At 38.3% G+C, this 14297-nt stretch overlaps 1 protein-coding gene across 1 annotated transcript in view; it reads left to right on the top strand.

Annotated features, from left to right (window-relative positions):
• Nucleotides 1-14297, top strand: part of LOC106927976 (protocadherin-15-like) — a 134790-nt gene that overhangs the window by 79689 nt on the left and 40804 nt on the right. Inside the window, exons 20-22 of the mRNA XM_088001069.1 lie at nucleotides 693-809; nucleotides 5633-5773; nucleotides 6839-6951. Coding sequence (XP_087857195.1) covers nucleotides 693-809; nucleotides 5633-5773; nucleotides 6839-6951 — 371 coding nt within the window. The remainder of the gene's footprint in view (nucleotides 1-692; nucleotides 810-5632; nucleotides 5774-6838; nucleotides 6952-14297) is intronic.

Raw genomic sequence — 14297 nt, 5'->3', positions numbered from 1 at the left:
TTCATACCAATCGAATATTTTATGCACCAAAAAATTCAATTTACTTTCCTGGGATTTTTATGTCACTGATCAATGCAAAGTAAGACAAAGTTTCACAGTTGAAGTAAAATAGTAATCTTTGAAGTGTTTTGCAAATCGATCTGAAAAACGGTATTGACCCCTACTCTAAACCCCCGAGCCAATGCCTTTCAGGAACAACATTACAATGATAGATGCAAGTCTTTTGGAATATGCAGAACAAAATCTTTCACATTACATAAAAAGTGTCTGTGGATGAAAGAATGAGTGGATGAATGAATGAAAATCACAAGACATGACAAACATAATCAGTGTAGATTGTAGACAGACACATTCCAGTCTTTTGACTTTCAAAGGATCCCTATAGCATGCTGTGTTTGTTTTATAGACAGGATGTTGTTTTTTTTAGGGTGAAGTAGAGAGTTGTTAGTTAATAAAATCAGAACATCTTCGTCCTCGTAATTGGTGATAATTGTAAGATTTTTGTCAACATTGTGTGATGCTGCCGTGATTTGTTGAAGTCAACCAACGGTTCACTGCAGAGAACTTTCACAACATGTCAGACAGTTGAAAAAAAAAAACTTATTAAAGTTCAAGTTCACATCATTCCCCTGTAAAATTTCATTCACTGTTTTCTCACATGTCTGTGTTGCTTTTCTTGAATCTCTTTCCAGGATATGAATGACTTTGCTCCCTCATTCAGACAACCCGTCTACAGAGGCATGGTTGCTCCTAATGCTGTCAAGGGGACCATTGTAACCACGGTGATGGCTAACGATTCTGACCCTGCGGTGAGTGTTTGCAGCTGCTCATATTTAATCAAACTATTTTCCTTCTCTTGCTCTTAAAATTGTGCATTGGAATGGAATGATACAGGATAATGATGCTCAGCTTCAGTCCGTCAAAGTGTGTTTTGAATTTGTATCCTTTTCCCTTTTGGAGCCTTGCTCTTTTTTCCCTCTGCTCAGCAGTGGTTCTGTTAACCAAGGTTTTTTTTTTTTTAAATCCAAAACATCCATTCTAAAACTTACTTGGCTTGTAAAATAAAGAACCAGCTTACTTTACTTTAGAGTGTTTACTTAGAGTAATTTGAGATTTCGGACAAGCTGCAACATGAGTTTCAGCGCATCATTTGAAATTAGCTTTTCTGATTTACACAATCATTTGTTAAAATGCACATCTGTGTTATGCGATGCATTGTGGGGGAAAAAACCCCACCTAATTTTCATAGAATCCTGAAAGCAGCCGCTTGGTGAGTTTTAAAATCACCTATTGAATAAATGTTTATGAAAAAAGGCCAGACTCAAACACAGAGTTTCCTTACTTTGCATTTCCAAGTCTCTGAACTTATTTTTTATTTTCACATCTGCAAGCAAAATCTTCTCCCGCAATGTTTCGCCATGTGCCTCTTTAAAAGCTTCACTTCCTTTGACTTATGTGCTTGCTGTCCTCTTTCATCAGCTGAATTGATTCAGAGTGCAGGTAGAAGCATCAAAGTAAATTCTCTTGAGCCAAAAAACATCATTATACTCTCCAGGTTTTACGGTTTAAAAGTACTCCCTCAGGCCCAAACGAAGTGCTAATAGCATTTTTTTACTTTTATATATATATATATATATATATATATATATATATATATATATATATATATATATATATATATATATATATATATATATATATATATCGCTCTTGGCGATATATATATCGCCAAGAGCGAGCGAGACATCGACTCACTGATCCACACCACCAGGATCTACAGCACTGACATTGGGATGTCATTCGGACTAGAGAAGTGTGGCCGGATGGTTACAAAGAGAGGGAAGGTCGTCCGCACAGAAGGGGTCTCACTCCCAGAGGGAACGATAGCAGACATAGAGCACAGCTACAAGTACCTGGGAATACCACAAGCAAATGGCAACCTCGATGAGGTCACAAGGAAAGGAGCCACAGCCAAATACCTCCAACGAATAAGGCAAGTCCTGAGAAGCCAGCTCAATGGCAAGAACAAGATCCGTGCAATAAACAGCTATGCCTTACCAGTAATCAGATACCCTGCTGGAATAATTAGCTGGCCAATGGAAGAGATGAAGGCCACGGATGTTAAGACTCGGAAGCTACTAACCATGCATGGAGGGTTCCACCCCAAATCCAGCACCCTGAGACTGTACACGAGCCGTAAGGAAGGAGGCAGAGGACTAGTGAGTGTGAGAGCCACTGTCCAGGATGAAACATCTAAGATCCATAAATACATCAAGGACAAAGCCTCAACGGACGATGTGCTCAGCGAATGTCTCAGGCAATGGGGAACAGAGGACGAGGTGCTGGAGGAACCATCATGGGAAGACAAGCCCCTACATGGGATGTACCACCGACAAATAACTGAAGTGGCTGATATCAGGAAATCCTACCAATGGCTGGAGAAAGCTGGACTCAAGGACAGCACGGAGGCCCTCATCCTGGCCGCCCAGGAACAGGCCCTAAACACCAGAGCAATAGAAGCTCAGATCTACCACACCAGACAAGACCCAAGGTGTAGGTTGTGCAAGGAGGCCTCTGAGACAGTCCAGCACATAACAGCAGGGTGCAAGATGCTGGCAGGGAAAGCGTACATGGAACGACATAACCAAGTGGCGGGCATAGTGTACAGGAACATCTGTGCAGAATATGGACTGGAAGCCCCGAGGTCAAAATGGGGGACACCCCCAAAGGTGGTGGAGAATGACCGAGCTAAGATCCTGTGGGACTTCCAGATCCAGACAGACAAGATGGTAATGTCGAACCAACCGGACATTGTGGTGGTGGATAAAGAACAGAGGAAAGCCGTTGTGGTGGATGTAGCAATACCAAGTGACCACAACATCAGGAAAAAGGAGCATGAGAAACTGGAGAAATACCAGGGCCTCAGAGAGGAACTGGAGAAGGCCTGGAAGGTGAAGACCACAGTGGTGCCTGTGGTCATCGGGGCCCTCGGGGCAGTCACCCCCAAACTGGAGCAGTGGCTCAAACAGATCCCAGGAACAACATCAGACATCTCAGTCCAGAAATGTGCAGTTCTAGGCACAGCCAAGATACTGCGCAGAACCCTCAAGCTCCCAGGCCTCTGGTAGAGGACCCGAGCTCAGAGGATGAAAGAGACCACCCACGGAGGGTGAGAGGGGAATTTTTTTTTTTTTTTTTTATATATATATATATATATATATATATATATATATATGTGTACCACCGACAAATAACTGAAGTGGCTGAAATCAGGAAATCCTACAAATGGCTGGAGAAAGCTGGACTCAAGGACAGCACAGAGGCCCTCATCCTGGCCGCCCAGGAACAGGCCCTAAACACCAGAGCAATAGAAGCTCAGATTTACCACACCAGACAAGACCCAAGGTGTAGGTTGTGCAAGGAGGCCTCTGAGACAGTCCAGCACATAACAGCAGGGTGCAAGATGCCGGCAGGGAAAGCGTACATGGAACGACATAACCAAGTGGCGGGCATAGTGTACAGGAACATCTGTGCAGAATATGGACTGGAAGCCCCGAGGTCAAAGTGGGGAACACCCCCAAAGGTGGTGGAGAATGACCGAGCTAAGATCCTGTGGGACTTCCAGATCCAGACAGACAAGATGGTAATGGCGAACCAACCGGACATTGTGGTGGTGGATAAAGAACAGAGGAAAGCCGTTGTGGTGGATGTAGCAATACCAAGTGACCACAACATCAGGAAAAAGGAGCACGAGAAACTGGAGAAATACCAGGGCCTCAGAGAGGAACTGGAGAAGGCCTGGAAGGTGAAGACCACAGTGGTGCCTGTGGTCATCGGGGCCCTCGGGGTAGTCACCCCCAAACTGGAGCAGTGGCTCAAACAGATCCCAGGAACAACATCAGACATCTCAGTCCAGAAATGTGCAGTTCTAGGCACAGCCAAGATACTGGAGGAGAACCCTCAAGCTCCCAGGCCTCTGGTAGAGGACCCGAGCTCAGAGGATGAAAGAGAGACCACCCGCGGAGGGTGAGAAGGGAATTTTTTTTTTTTATATATATATATATATACACATACACACATCTTGATGCAAATTTTTTTGTTCGTTGTTCATCTGTTAGGTTCTGTCGACTCATTTCAAACTTTTTTGGTAGCAACACATTTAATGGAGACGTTTAACAAGCAGCTCAGCAGTACTGTTCACCAGTGCTGTTCTGATATTAAAGCTACATTTTGTCACAAAACATGATCATTGCACTAAAAATTTGCTGCCTTAATTTTCTGTTGGGATCACAACAATTGTACATTGTGTCACTTCAAGTGTCCGTTAACCGCATGGGTTTTTAGTGTATTTTATTAATAAAACTGCTGCCATGAATCATTTAGTGTGATTGAATATGACTGAATGACCTGTTGCGTGTAACCCCTAGTTACACGCGATAAAGATCTTTTATTAGACGCCACAGTGCTGTAGTTAATAGATAAAAGTTTTACAAGGCTAATTTGTCTTTATGTCATTGAGTTGAATCTTTGACTGGATGTTTTCCTTAATTGTCTTGCACTCCGTGGGAAAAATTAGGTAATAAAAAACATATTGAGTAGCACCACTAACACTCTTCAACAGTGTTTTAAAGACACACACCCACACAAACACACATAGTATGTCTTTCTATCTGCACAAGGACTTTCCAATGACTTTCATTCATTTCTATAGGCAGACAGTTTCAAACGGTGTGTAGCTGCTAAAATGTATCAAAATATGTTTTTCAGCATAGATTTGGTTGATATAAAATCATTGAAATGAAGCTGTGTGACATTAATATTCATTCCTGTGTGCCTTTAATATGGGAGTGAACATTGTACAGTTTATTTAAAGATACTCTATGATATAGCTGATATTTCTAAAACATCCTTCACATGCCTAAATGCAGTTCTTGGTAAAATGTGTCAGTCTTCCTGTAAATTTAGCTTTTATTGCTGTAGCAAAGTCACACCTTGAATTATTTGCAGAAGTATTGATATCAAGAGAGGTTCAGTGGCGTAATTAATGCAATTTTTTCCAGTTTACTGAATATTATTTAACTGAACACTGACCTTTTTTTTTATCTTATCTTGTTGGTCAGAATTTTTGTCCAGAAGTGCCAATGAGAATAGCACGCTCAATCAGTTTAGCGTGTCTGCTTTGATTTTGCCTTACTTGGTTTGCATTGTCAAACTCTTACAATATTTTTTCCAACACTCTTTTTTTTTTATCTGCCTCACAAAATAAATATCAGCAGAACTACATGTGTTGAAACTTCGGCATAGAAATAGACGTGAAATGTTTTTCTATTTCCCACCATTCTGTGCAAAATTACTCATACTACTTGTTATCCTTAACACTCTGGAGGTTAATTTATGACTATTAAACCTTGAACCCCAGGTGTCCAAAATGGTACTGGGTGTTTTTATGTTCAATCATTAGTATTTAAATTTAGGGACAGCGTGACATTTAGCACCGCTGCAAAAGAACATTTCTCTTCCAACGCTAGATTATGTTTCAAGAAATATTTGTTCGGCTAAGCATGAAAGAGGCAGTTAATCATCTACGGCAAACCCATCGACATTACGCGTGCTCTGCTTTTCCTTTTCGCAGGGAACCCCCGCAGGTCTAATTCGTTACAAGGTGGACCAGGAGGCCTATCCATACTCTGCCAGTATATTCGATGTAGATGAAGAGAAAGGTCATGTGGTTACCAGAGTAAATCTTAACGAGGAACCCAACTTAAAGTTCAGAGTGAGTACATACCCAGTTTCTTTTGTAAAAAAAAAAAAAAAATGCTTAAAGTGATGTATTTTTTATAATTGAACTAAATATATGTGTAAGCTGTGTTTTTTTTTCATTACCCTTGTACAGGTAGGAACATTGAGGTTGTCAGTTGCAAATGGGAAACACTTAAATTTGCCCTTTTTAATTCATTTCTTTGTGATTCAAATCTGTTTTAGTGTGAAATACAGCAATAATACTATGTAGCAAATAAAAGTGACTTGCAAAAGTATTCACAACCTTGAATTTTACATTTTGCCCCACTGCAATCAGAAACTCAAGAGGTATTTTTCTTCATAAAATCTCATTTTCCATAAATAGTTAACTTGTATTTAATTAATATTATAATTGCAAACCTGCTAAGATGTGGTTGTCCACCTAGATTTGATTGGCCTTTGATTGAAGTAGAAATGCAGGATGTCCTTAAGATGAGTCATTTTACTTTGTTTGTACCGCTGTGTTTACGTTCTGGATCGAGACTGAGGAAGAAGAAAATTGTTCCAGAGCTGTGACTAAATCTCATTGAACAGCATATAAAATAATTAGCTAATGGTGTCTCAGTTTTGGGTTTCTTTGAGCACTTCTGCTCTGTGGAGGAGCAAATTATATATACATATATATATATATATATATATATATATATATATATATATATATATATATATATATATATATATATATATATATATATATATATATATATATATATAACTAACTAACTTAAATCAGCTGAGACCGAGCAAAGCTTTTAACTGCCACATAAGCCAAGTGCATGTATTTTCTAAATGTTATAAGTTAGGAACATTGTATAGAAATGTAAAAACTGCAATATGAAAGTAAGCCTGTTCTGATTTTATGTTGACTTTTTTCTAGAGTCAGCGCTTCTCTTTTGGGGCTTGTTAACATTAGTTACCACCAATTAAATGAAAAAGAAGAAAGTCGGTGCGAGCAGAAAAAACAGATATGCCAGAGGGAAACATATGGGATTATATAGTCATAACCCACTCTGTCTTCATCTGCATGTGTCTCTAACAGCTGGTGGTGGTGGCCTATGATCACGGCGAGCCTGTGAAAGAGAACACGACTCTGGTGGAAATCACAGTGCTTCAGCCCTCTGTTATCCCCGTGTTCACTCGAGAAGAATACAGGTACGCTCTCACACACGCAAACGCACATCCTGTGTTTTCTTGTCATCTGAATGTTTTATGCGGCAGCTGCTCGGTTGTTGTGCGAGAAGCGCTTCGGTGGAAAGAGAAGGACATAAATCTCAATTACACAAAGCTAACACGTTAGAGCGGTTCTGAATGGTGCACAGTTCGCTGACAGAGCTCGTGTTCTTCTCATGAAATATTGCTAAAGTGAATTTATAAAGATGTGACTGAAAATCACAGACATTGAGTTATTAGTTTTAACTTTCCTCTTAAGGATCAAAAGCAAACAGAATTGCCTCGTCTAAATATCTTGCATTGCAGTTTTCCACATTGTCGCACAACAATAAACTTCAATTTTAACGGGATAAAAGTGGAAAACGTTTGATGATGTATATTTTTGACTTGATAAGCCAGACAACTGACTTTTGTCTTCACACCTTCCCAGTCATACCTGTTGGTGAGGGGATAATGCAGTAGAATGTGAATAAACTGCCTTTGTTAACACCTCCAGGTATGGGGACAGCTTGGCCATGTCTTCCTCTTCACTTTTTTCTGTTTTGTTTACATCACTAGTAGGCTTGGAATCCATAATTTTAGAATTATGTTTTCAGAACATAAAGGTAATGAAGATGTATGGAGCTAAACACAGGAAAACCCTGAAAGAAAACCTGCTAGAGGCTGCAGAAGACTTGAGGATGAAGTGGAGGTTCACTTTACACCCACTCCACACACACAACCAGAACTAGAAAGGAATGCCATAGATCAAATCATATCCATTATGTTTGAATGGCCCAGTCAACATGCAGTTCTACTGTGCTTGAGCAAAAAGAAGCATTTAGTTGCAGTTGCAGTGAAATCATCCTACAATTCATTTGGTGGTTTAAATGCAAATACACAGTACATGTTTCTGATTTTTATTTGTAAGCAAAAATCCCCATCGACTATTTTTCTTTCTTTCCCGTTTTGTGTTATTTCACAAAACACACCCACAAATATGTATTTAGGCTGTGTGTGATTGTAATGGGACAAGATGTGGCTCTAACATTCAAATGAATGGACATTTTCTGATGCTGTTCTCAAAAGTAATTATTCCAGAGTTGGGAAAAGTTTATTTGTAAGGAATGCCTTGTTAAAACAAAGCAGGAATAAACCTGGGATCGTGCTTGTTAACATTTAGTTAGTTTAGTTGTTTGATTCAGTTGTGATTTGCTTATTGTACATCTGACACAAATGAGTTTCTTTATAAATGAATACTTTGACTTTTCATGTTTTGAAGCATGAAGTAAGTTAACAAAAATAGTCGAAAAAAGGATAAGTTTTTGTTTGATCTAAGTGAAAACGCCATAATCACTCTTCTGTCAACGTTCCATTCAGTCTTTGTTTTTGCACTGTCAACAGCCTCAGCAATTACATGTCACAGACCCAGTAACTATTAATTTATGACACTCTAAGCCCATGTGGCTAAACAAACATCAGCTCCCTCCCTCCCAGTCTTAAATCTCTCTCTTTCAGTTCGCTATTGACTTCAGGAGGGATCAGCTCAGGTTTTCTTGTGTGTGTTTAGATGCAGATGTAAAAATGGACTATGATCTCCTGCTATTATCTCCTTTTATCTGTCTTTATTTGTCTGCTTTCTTTAGTTTCCACAGAATGAAATTGGTCTGAGTTAGTGTTCTTCTTATCAGCGCCACTGTGTAGTTGTGTTTATTCTCTTTTGTAATGCCTGTTTCAATTTGCTTTGCCCGTTAGACATTATATATATATATTTATAGACATACACTTTCACTTCTTATGTCTTTCTCCACCACGTCTCTTTGCTGTGGCTTCTACTCACTTTTAGCAACATGTCGTCTGTTTCAGATGGAAAGGGCTTCTGTGTATCTTCAAAACACATGTTATGGATGTTTATCATAATAGTGTATCTAGAAATTGTTCCGCCGTTCAGATTTCTAAGCAGGTGTTTATATAAATCTAATGAGCTTGTTAGTTAAATCCAAAAGTCTTAATGTGTTCAACACTAGGTAGCATTAAAATCTTCCACAACGTCACAAAGACGCTGCATTAATACAGATACGTAGCTTTATGCCACGGAAGTGTGGGGCCATATTTGTGTGGAGTTCAGTATGTATTACCTTCATGTTTTATTTCTCCCCTTTTGATCATTACTCACAACCCAGTAAAGACACATTCTCAGTTCAGAAGCATAACAAATATGTGTTTTTATATTATTATTTGATGCTTGTGAATTCCACGTATCTCTTTCTGAGGGTGGTGTTTCTTTTGTATATTTTTTCTGCATGTCTCATTGTAAATTTTTGCCCTTCTCTTGTAATCTGTATTTGGTTGCATTTTAATGTTCTTGCGCTTCACTCTGCATTCATGCTGAATGTTTTGGCTTTGGTTTAATTTCTTTAGGGTTCTCCAGCAATTACTAACCCTTTAAAAACTAGAACCACTATTAGCACAGTAAGTTTGTGTCTTAAGCTGGTACAAAAGCAACAGCAATGGAAATTGCATTTTGTATGACTCCATGAAAAGCTCAGACAGGCAAACAAAAAAATCACGGCCATCTTTTTGACTATTATATTTTTGTTATGTGCAGTTATACATATAAAAAAATGACATCTTAAATTTTAAAAGGAGAATATTTTATTTAAATTTCTAGCTTTGCTGTTTATTATATACCCAATACAGACTTCGTATCAAGCACTGTCAACATATATGTTTCTACCACTGCCGGGGCGTTTTTCAGGATCAAACATGCTTTATGTGACTGGGATGGAGTTCAAAAGATTTCTGGATGCAGCTGCATTGGTGCACCAGAGATCCAGCCAATTCTCTCTGCTGAACACAGACACTAAGTACCAGTCAACCGTAGCTTTGGCTTTATTTGCTGTTTGTGCATTTTCAGTCTGTGGGTTGCTCATCTAGTGAAAAAGCTAATAAGCCGTGAAAGAAGTTGTGTTAAATCATTGCTGCAACTGTGTTTAGTCTTGGCTCCCTTTTCTCCTCTCACTGTAAAGGGCTTGTTGCACCTGCAGAATCAGTATGCAGGCAGCGTCGCACATGCATGCATAGTTATTAGCAACCATAGGAAATGATCAACAGGGGGTTAAGTGAACAGTAAGGAAATACTGACATATCATTGAAAGCTCTTTTCTCCTTTTATTTTTATGTATGCATACATTAAAAATGTGTGGATTTTTTTCCCCCTTTATTGAAGTGTTCGCACACAGCCACATGTCCTCCCTGGCATCAAACATCTTGTAACTTTAATTAATCTAATTAGAAAGTGTGTTGAGGGCCCAAAATGCTTCAGACATTCAAAGCCTTGTTTTATTCTTTTTTTAGCAAGAAGTAATATGATCAAACATGGAAATATGTTGCTGTGGCTTACATCATTGCGCAAAGAGATAACACAGCAGATTATCACGAGAGATTAAGATAAATTTGACTTTTATTAATCCAGCTTCTGAGCACGGATACATTATATGCACCAAGAACATCGATAACAGTCATGTTTGGCTGCCATCAGAGTAAATAAAGTATTAAAAAATGTAGAATTTGAATGCATGCATTCATTACAGTAACTATTGGTTATTTGTTTCTTTGCTGGAGCACCAAAATTGAAATAAAGTCTAAATATTTAATCTTGGACTGGGAACAGACAGAATAATTTTGTCAAATTCTGCTTTGCATTATTTCAAAAGTAAATTAACATGACTGTGAAATATTCAGATCCAGGCTCTTCATTGCTTTGCTTTGCACAGCTCATGATCAAAATTTTTATTTCAGGGTTTTAGGAAGCAAAAATGACTCAAAGTTTGTTTTTGTTGCCAGTTTGATGCGACTAAAAATACTTTTCTTGTGACTGAAACAGCAGATTCCTCATATGCAGTTACATATTGCTTTGAGGTATAATCTTTAATGATGTAGTTTTTTAAAACCACTTTTGTTAAGATTTTTTTTGTCTTTATTACATATGCAGTCCTTAGGAAATGTGGAATCAAAGCATGGGACAGACATGCAGCTATAATTACAAGGTCAGGTATGCATTGGGACCAGATCCAATGCAACACCAGGAACATAATAGACTCATTTCGTTGAATATGTTGACATGCACACACACAAATAGTTCAAAAAGCAGTAGAACTTCACTGTTTTCAAGTATTTGTTTTATATCTGCACTGGATTAACAAAGTAGATGGAACCAAACACATGCAGATACAAACATGCCCATCAATCCAGCAGGTCGGAGCAACCTGGAGCAGTTTTTTTATTTTTGCACCTCATTAGTTAATATTTTACTATAGAAGTTAAAAGACTATATGAACGACATTGAATGTCTTCATGTGATTCTGCAGATTGTGAAAGACTAAAATAATCTCTGATTCATTCTGATAAAAGCATCAGTTAAAGTCAACTAATAAAATCATTACATTTAATCTATAGAAACATATAATGTCAATAAAAAGCATCAAACACAACTCAGTAAAGACTTTGGACAGCTTAAGAAGTTCTGCTGAATAGGGGTCACCAACTCAGTGACTGTATTATCTCACAAGCACCTGCAGAAAAGGAACTTACATGCTGCATTAATTAACCCATTGATAACGTTTTTAATTTCAGCCTTAATCATACAGAAGCTCTGTCTGCACTTATGAATATTCAAATATTTTCTTATCTTTAATGCTTTGGTTAATCAGGCTAATAATTATTTGGTCACTTGGAGACACTCACAGACTTAGTTAGACTTTGACTTAGACTTAGCTTTAGATTAATATTTACCCATCTTAAATTCATGGCGATTTAACAAAGTGTTAAATGATGTAGCTTTAAGAGCCATTGATATAGCTGTCATAGTTAAGATATCAAGCAAATAATGGTGGTAACGTTAGTCAGACACAGGACAATATTTTTAAGTTATCTCTTATGTCAGATCTCCAGTTTCATCAACCATCATGCTGGGAAAAGAGACAGTTAGCGAATGATGTTCAGTCGTTATTTAAAGATGTTCAAATTGGGAGATATGTGGCACATTTTACTGTAATCAACCTAAAACTCACACAAAAGTCTTTTTTTATTTATGTAGGTTTGCTTTTGTATCGCATAAGCCTAAAATAAGACCATTTATTTAATTAAGTTACCGAGTTCTGTTTTTATTTTGTTGTAGCTGCAGATGACTTTGCCTTAAAGGCAATTAATTTTAAATTTTGTCATACAGATACATCACTGCCATAAATCACATTCAACTTTTTTGTGTTGATATTTAAATATTTTTGTACAGTTGAATGAGAATCTTGTGAAGAGGGTCAAATGGAGAGAGGAGCTCAATTTGAAACAAACTAAAAAAGTCCAAATAGCCAGAAAGCAGCTTTGTGCTCTTTGGAGACGTGGTCAAATGGAGAACTCCTGCTGGATGAGGAAAAACAAAAGGATTGGGGGCAGCAACAGATGTCCAGAAACCTGAAACATGCCAATTTATTTTTGTTACCTTGAGTTTCCTCACAATCTCCTAGCCGACATTTTACACTGATGCTGCTCCCTCCAACCTGTTTCCTTTCATCACTCAGCCTTCCCACACATCCCTTTTCCACTTTATCCATGAAGAGCAATTCCTGTTTTCCACATCGGCTGTACCACAAGGTCTTTCCGAGTTTAATTTCGTCATCTTCACCAGTTTTAGAGGATGTTCGAGATCTCTCTGTGGCTAATCGCTGAGTTTGTGGCTGAGCAGACCACATAAAATCGGTTTCCACATGCATACGCAGCAGGTTTCAGCAGCTTTCTCACTTTTAACCAAAACTGCCCCTACACTCCTTTCTGTTCCTGCAATCCTGTATTTCTTTGCATATGCACAACACTCTCTAACACCCACTTTGATTGGCATCCATGATATAGATGAGTAAAAAGTTTTCAAATGATTATTTATTATTATTATTATTGATGTGGCATAAACATATTTTCAGTGGAGGAAAAAATCTTGTTAATAAATAACAATTTTAGCAAAATTACTGAAATCTGCTATCAATGATTTTCCCCCCCCCCCAGATGTTCCCACCTTGACAGCCTTTTGTTTTCTCTAATAATGTTTAACAAGGTTGGAACGTACAGAGAATAAAACCTTTGACTATTCTCCTTTGAACAATCTCTCTACGTCCTCCAGATGCCTTGATCCTCTCTAATGCTCTATTCTCATGAGTGATGATTGGTCATAATATTCTGATAATTATCCCGCTAAAAGATCGGTACTGTGTCAGTTCATCCTTGACAGGAACCTGCTCTAAATTAAGCTAACTCACATTAAAACCACTTCATTTGTTACAGTTCCAACTAGAAATGGTTTTCTTTCGCCTGTCGCAAATTGTCTGAAATAAAATGATAGAAGTTAGGACCTTAATTTTGATTAACTGAGCACAGAAAAATAAGCCGTTCAAGAAATGTATCCATCTGCTCACACTGTGGAACATTAAACCCGTATGCCATCTGAATTAGCGTTTAAATGAGTGCATGTGAGACGTCCCACTTTACAGGAATTAAGCATACAAACTGCAAACTGTACGGCGCTCTTCTCTGTCATGCGTCTGACCGGTGGGTGACGGGAGCTCAGAGTGCTGCGCTGTTTAAATGAGAGTGTAATGTAATGAAACGGTGCTGAATAATGAGTAAAGGAAGGTTAAACACTGCTTTTCAGAGTAAACATCGCAAATTATTCGCCACAGAACCCCAACATTTAAAATCTAAAACCAGAGGACATATGCATTGCAATGAGACCTCCTGACGAGCTGCGGGAAAAATAAGGTGAACATATGTCATTGTTGCTATGCCAGCAGGCTTTCAGTCCAGCACGGTGTTTGTTTTTACTGCATTGCCGTTTGGCTAATTATGCTGTTTTCAAACTGGGAGTTGGGGGCATTTATCAAAATATATTCATTTTGAGGATTTAAAAGTCACATTTACAACCTGCTTGTAAATGTGGATGTAGCAATGCAGTTAATATAAAACAAAACAAAACAACAAGCTACAAGTGGGGTTCTGTCAGATGAGAGGAGTGAGTTAAGAAATAGGGAGCAGGCAGAGAGAAGTGCATTGGTGAGCAGAGAAGTCAAAACAATCTTTTTCTTTCAATTCTTTAGAAATGCATCATTCCTCATTTTAAATTATGACAGGCAGAGTAAAAACGTGCACAAATGATTTTGAATTTGTTACAGTAGTACAACACTTGGCAACAAAGTATTTGTTCACAAGATCAATCTTAGGTCAGAAGCAAGTGAAGAAAGGATGAGGCACAAAGTTCTGCAATATCAGAGGTTGACGGAGGATGCTGGAAAGAATAGTTTGAC

The sequence above is a fragment of the Poecilia mexicana genome, unplaced genomic scaffold, assembly GCF_051168715.1.
Source record: "Poecilia mexicana isolate PSO_F unplaced genomic scaffold, ASM5116871v1 scaffold_19, whole genome shotgun sequence".
Taxonomy (NCBI): domain Eukaryota; kingdom Metazoa; phylum Chordata; class Actinopteri; order Cyprinodontiformes; family Poeciliidae; genus Poecilia; species Poecilia mexicana.
The sequence above is the reverse complement of the archived record's forward strand: the minus strand, read 5'-3'. Positions and strand labels throughout refer to the sequence as shown.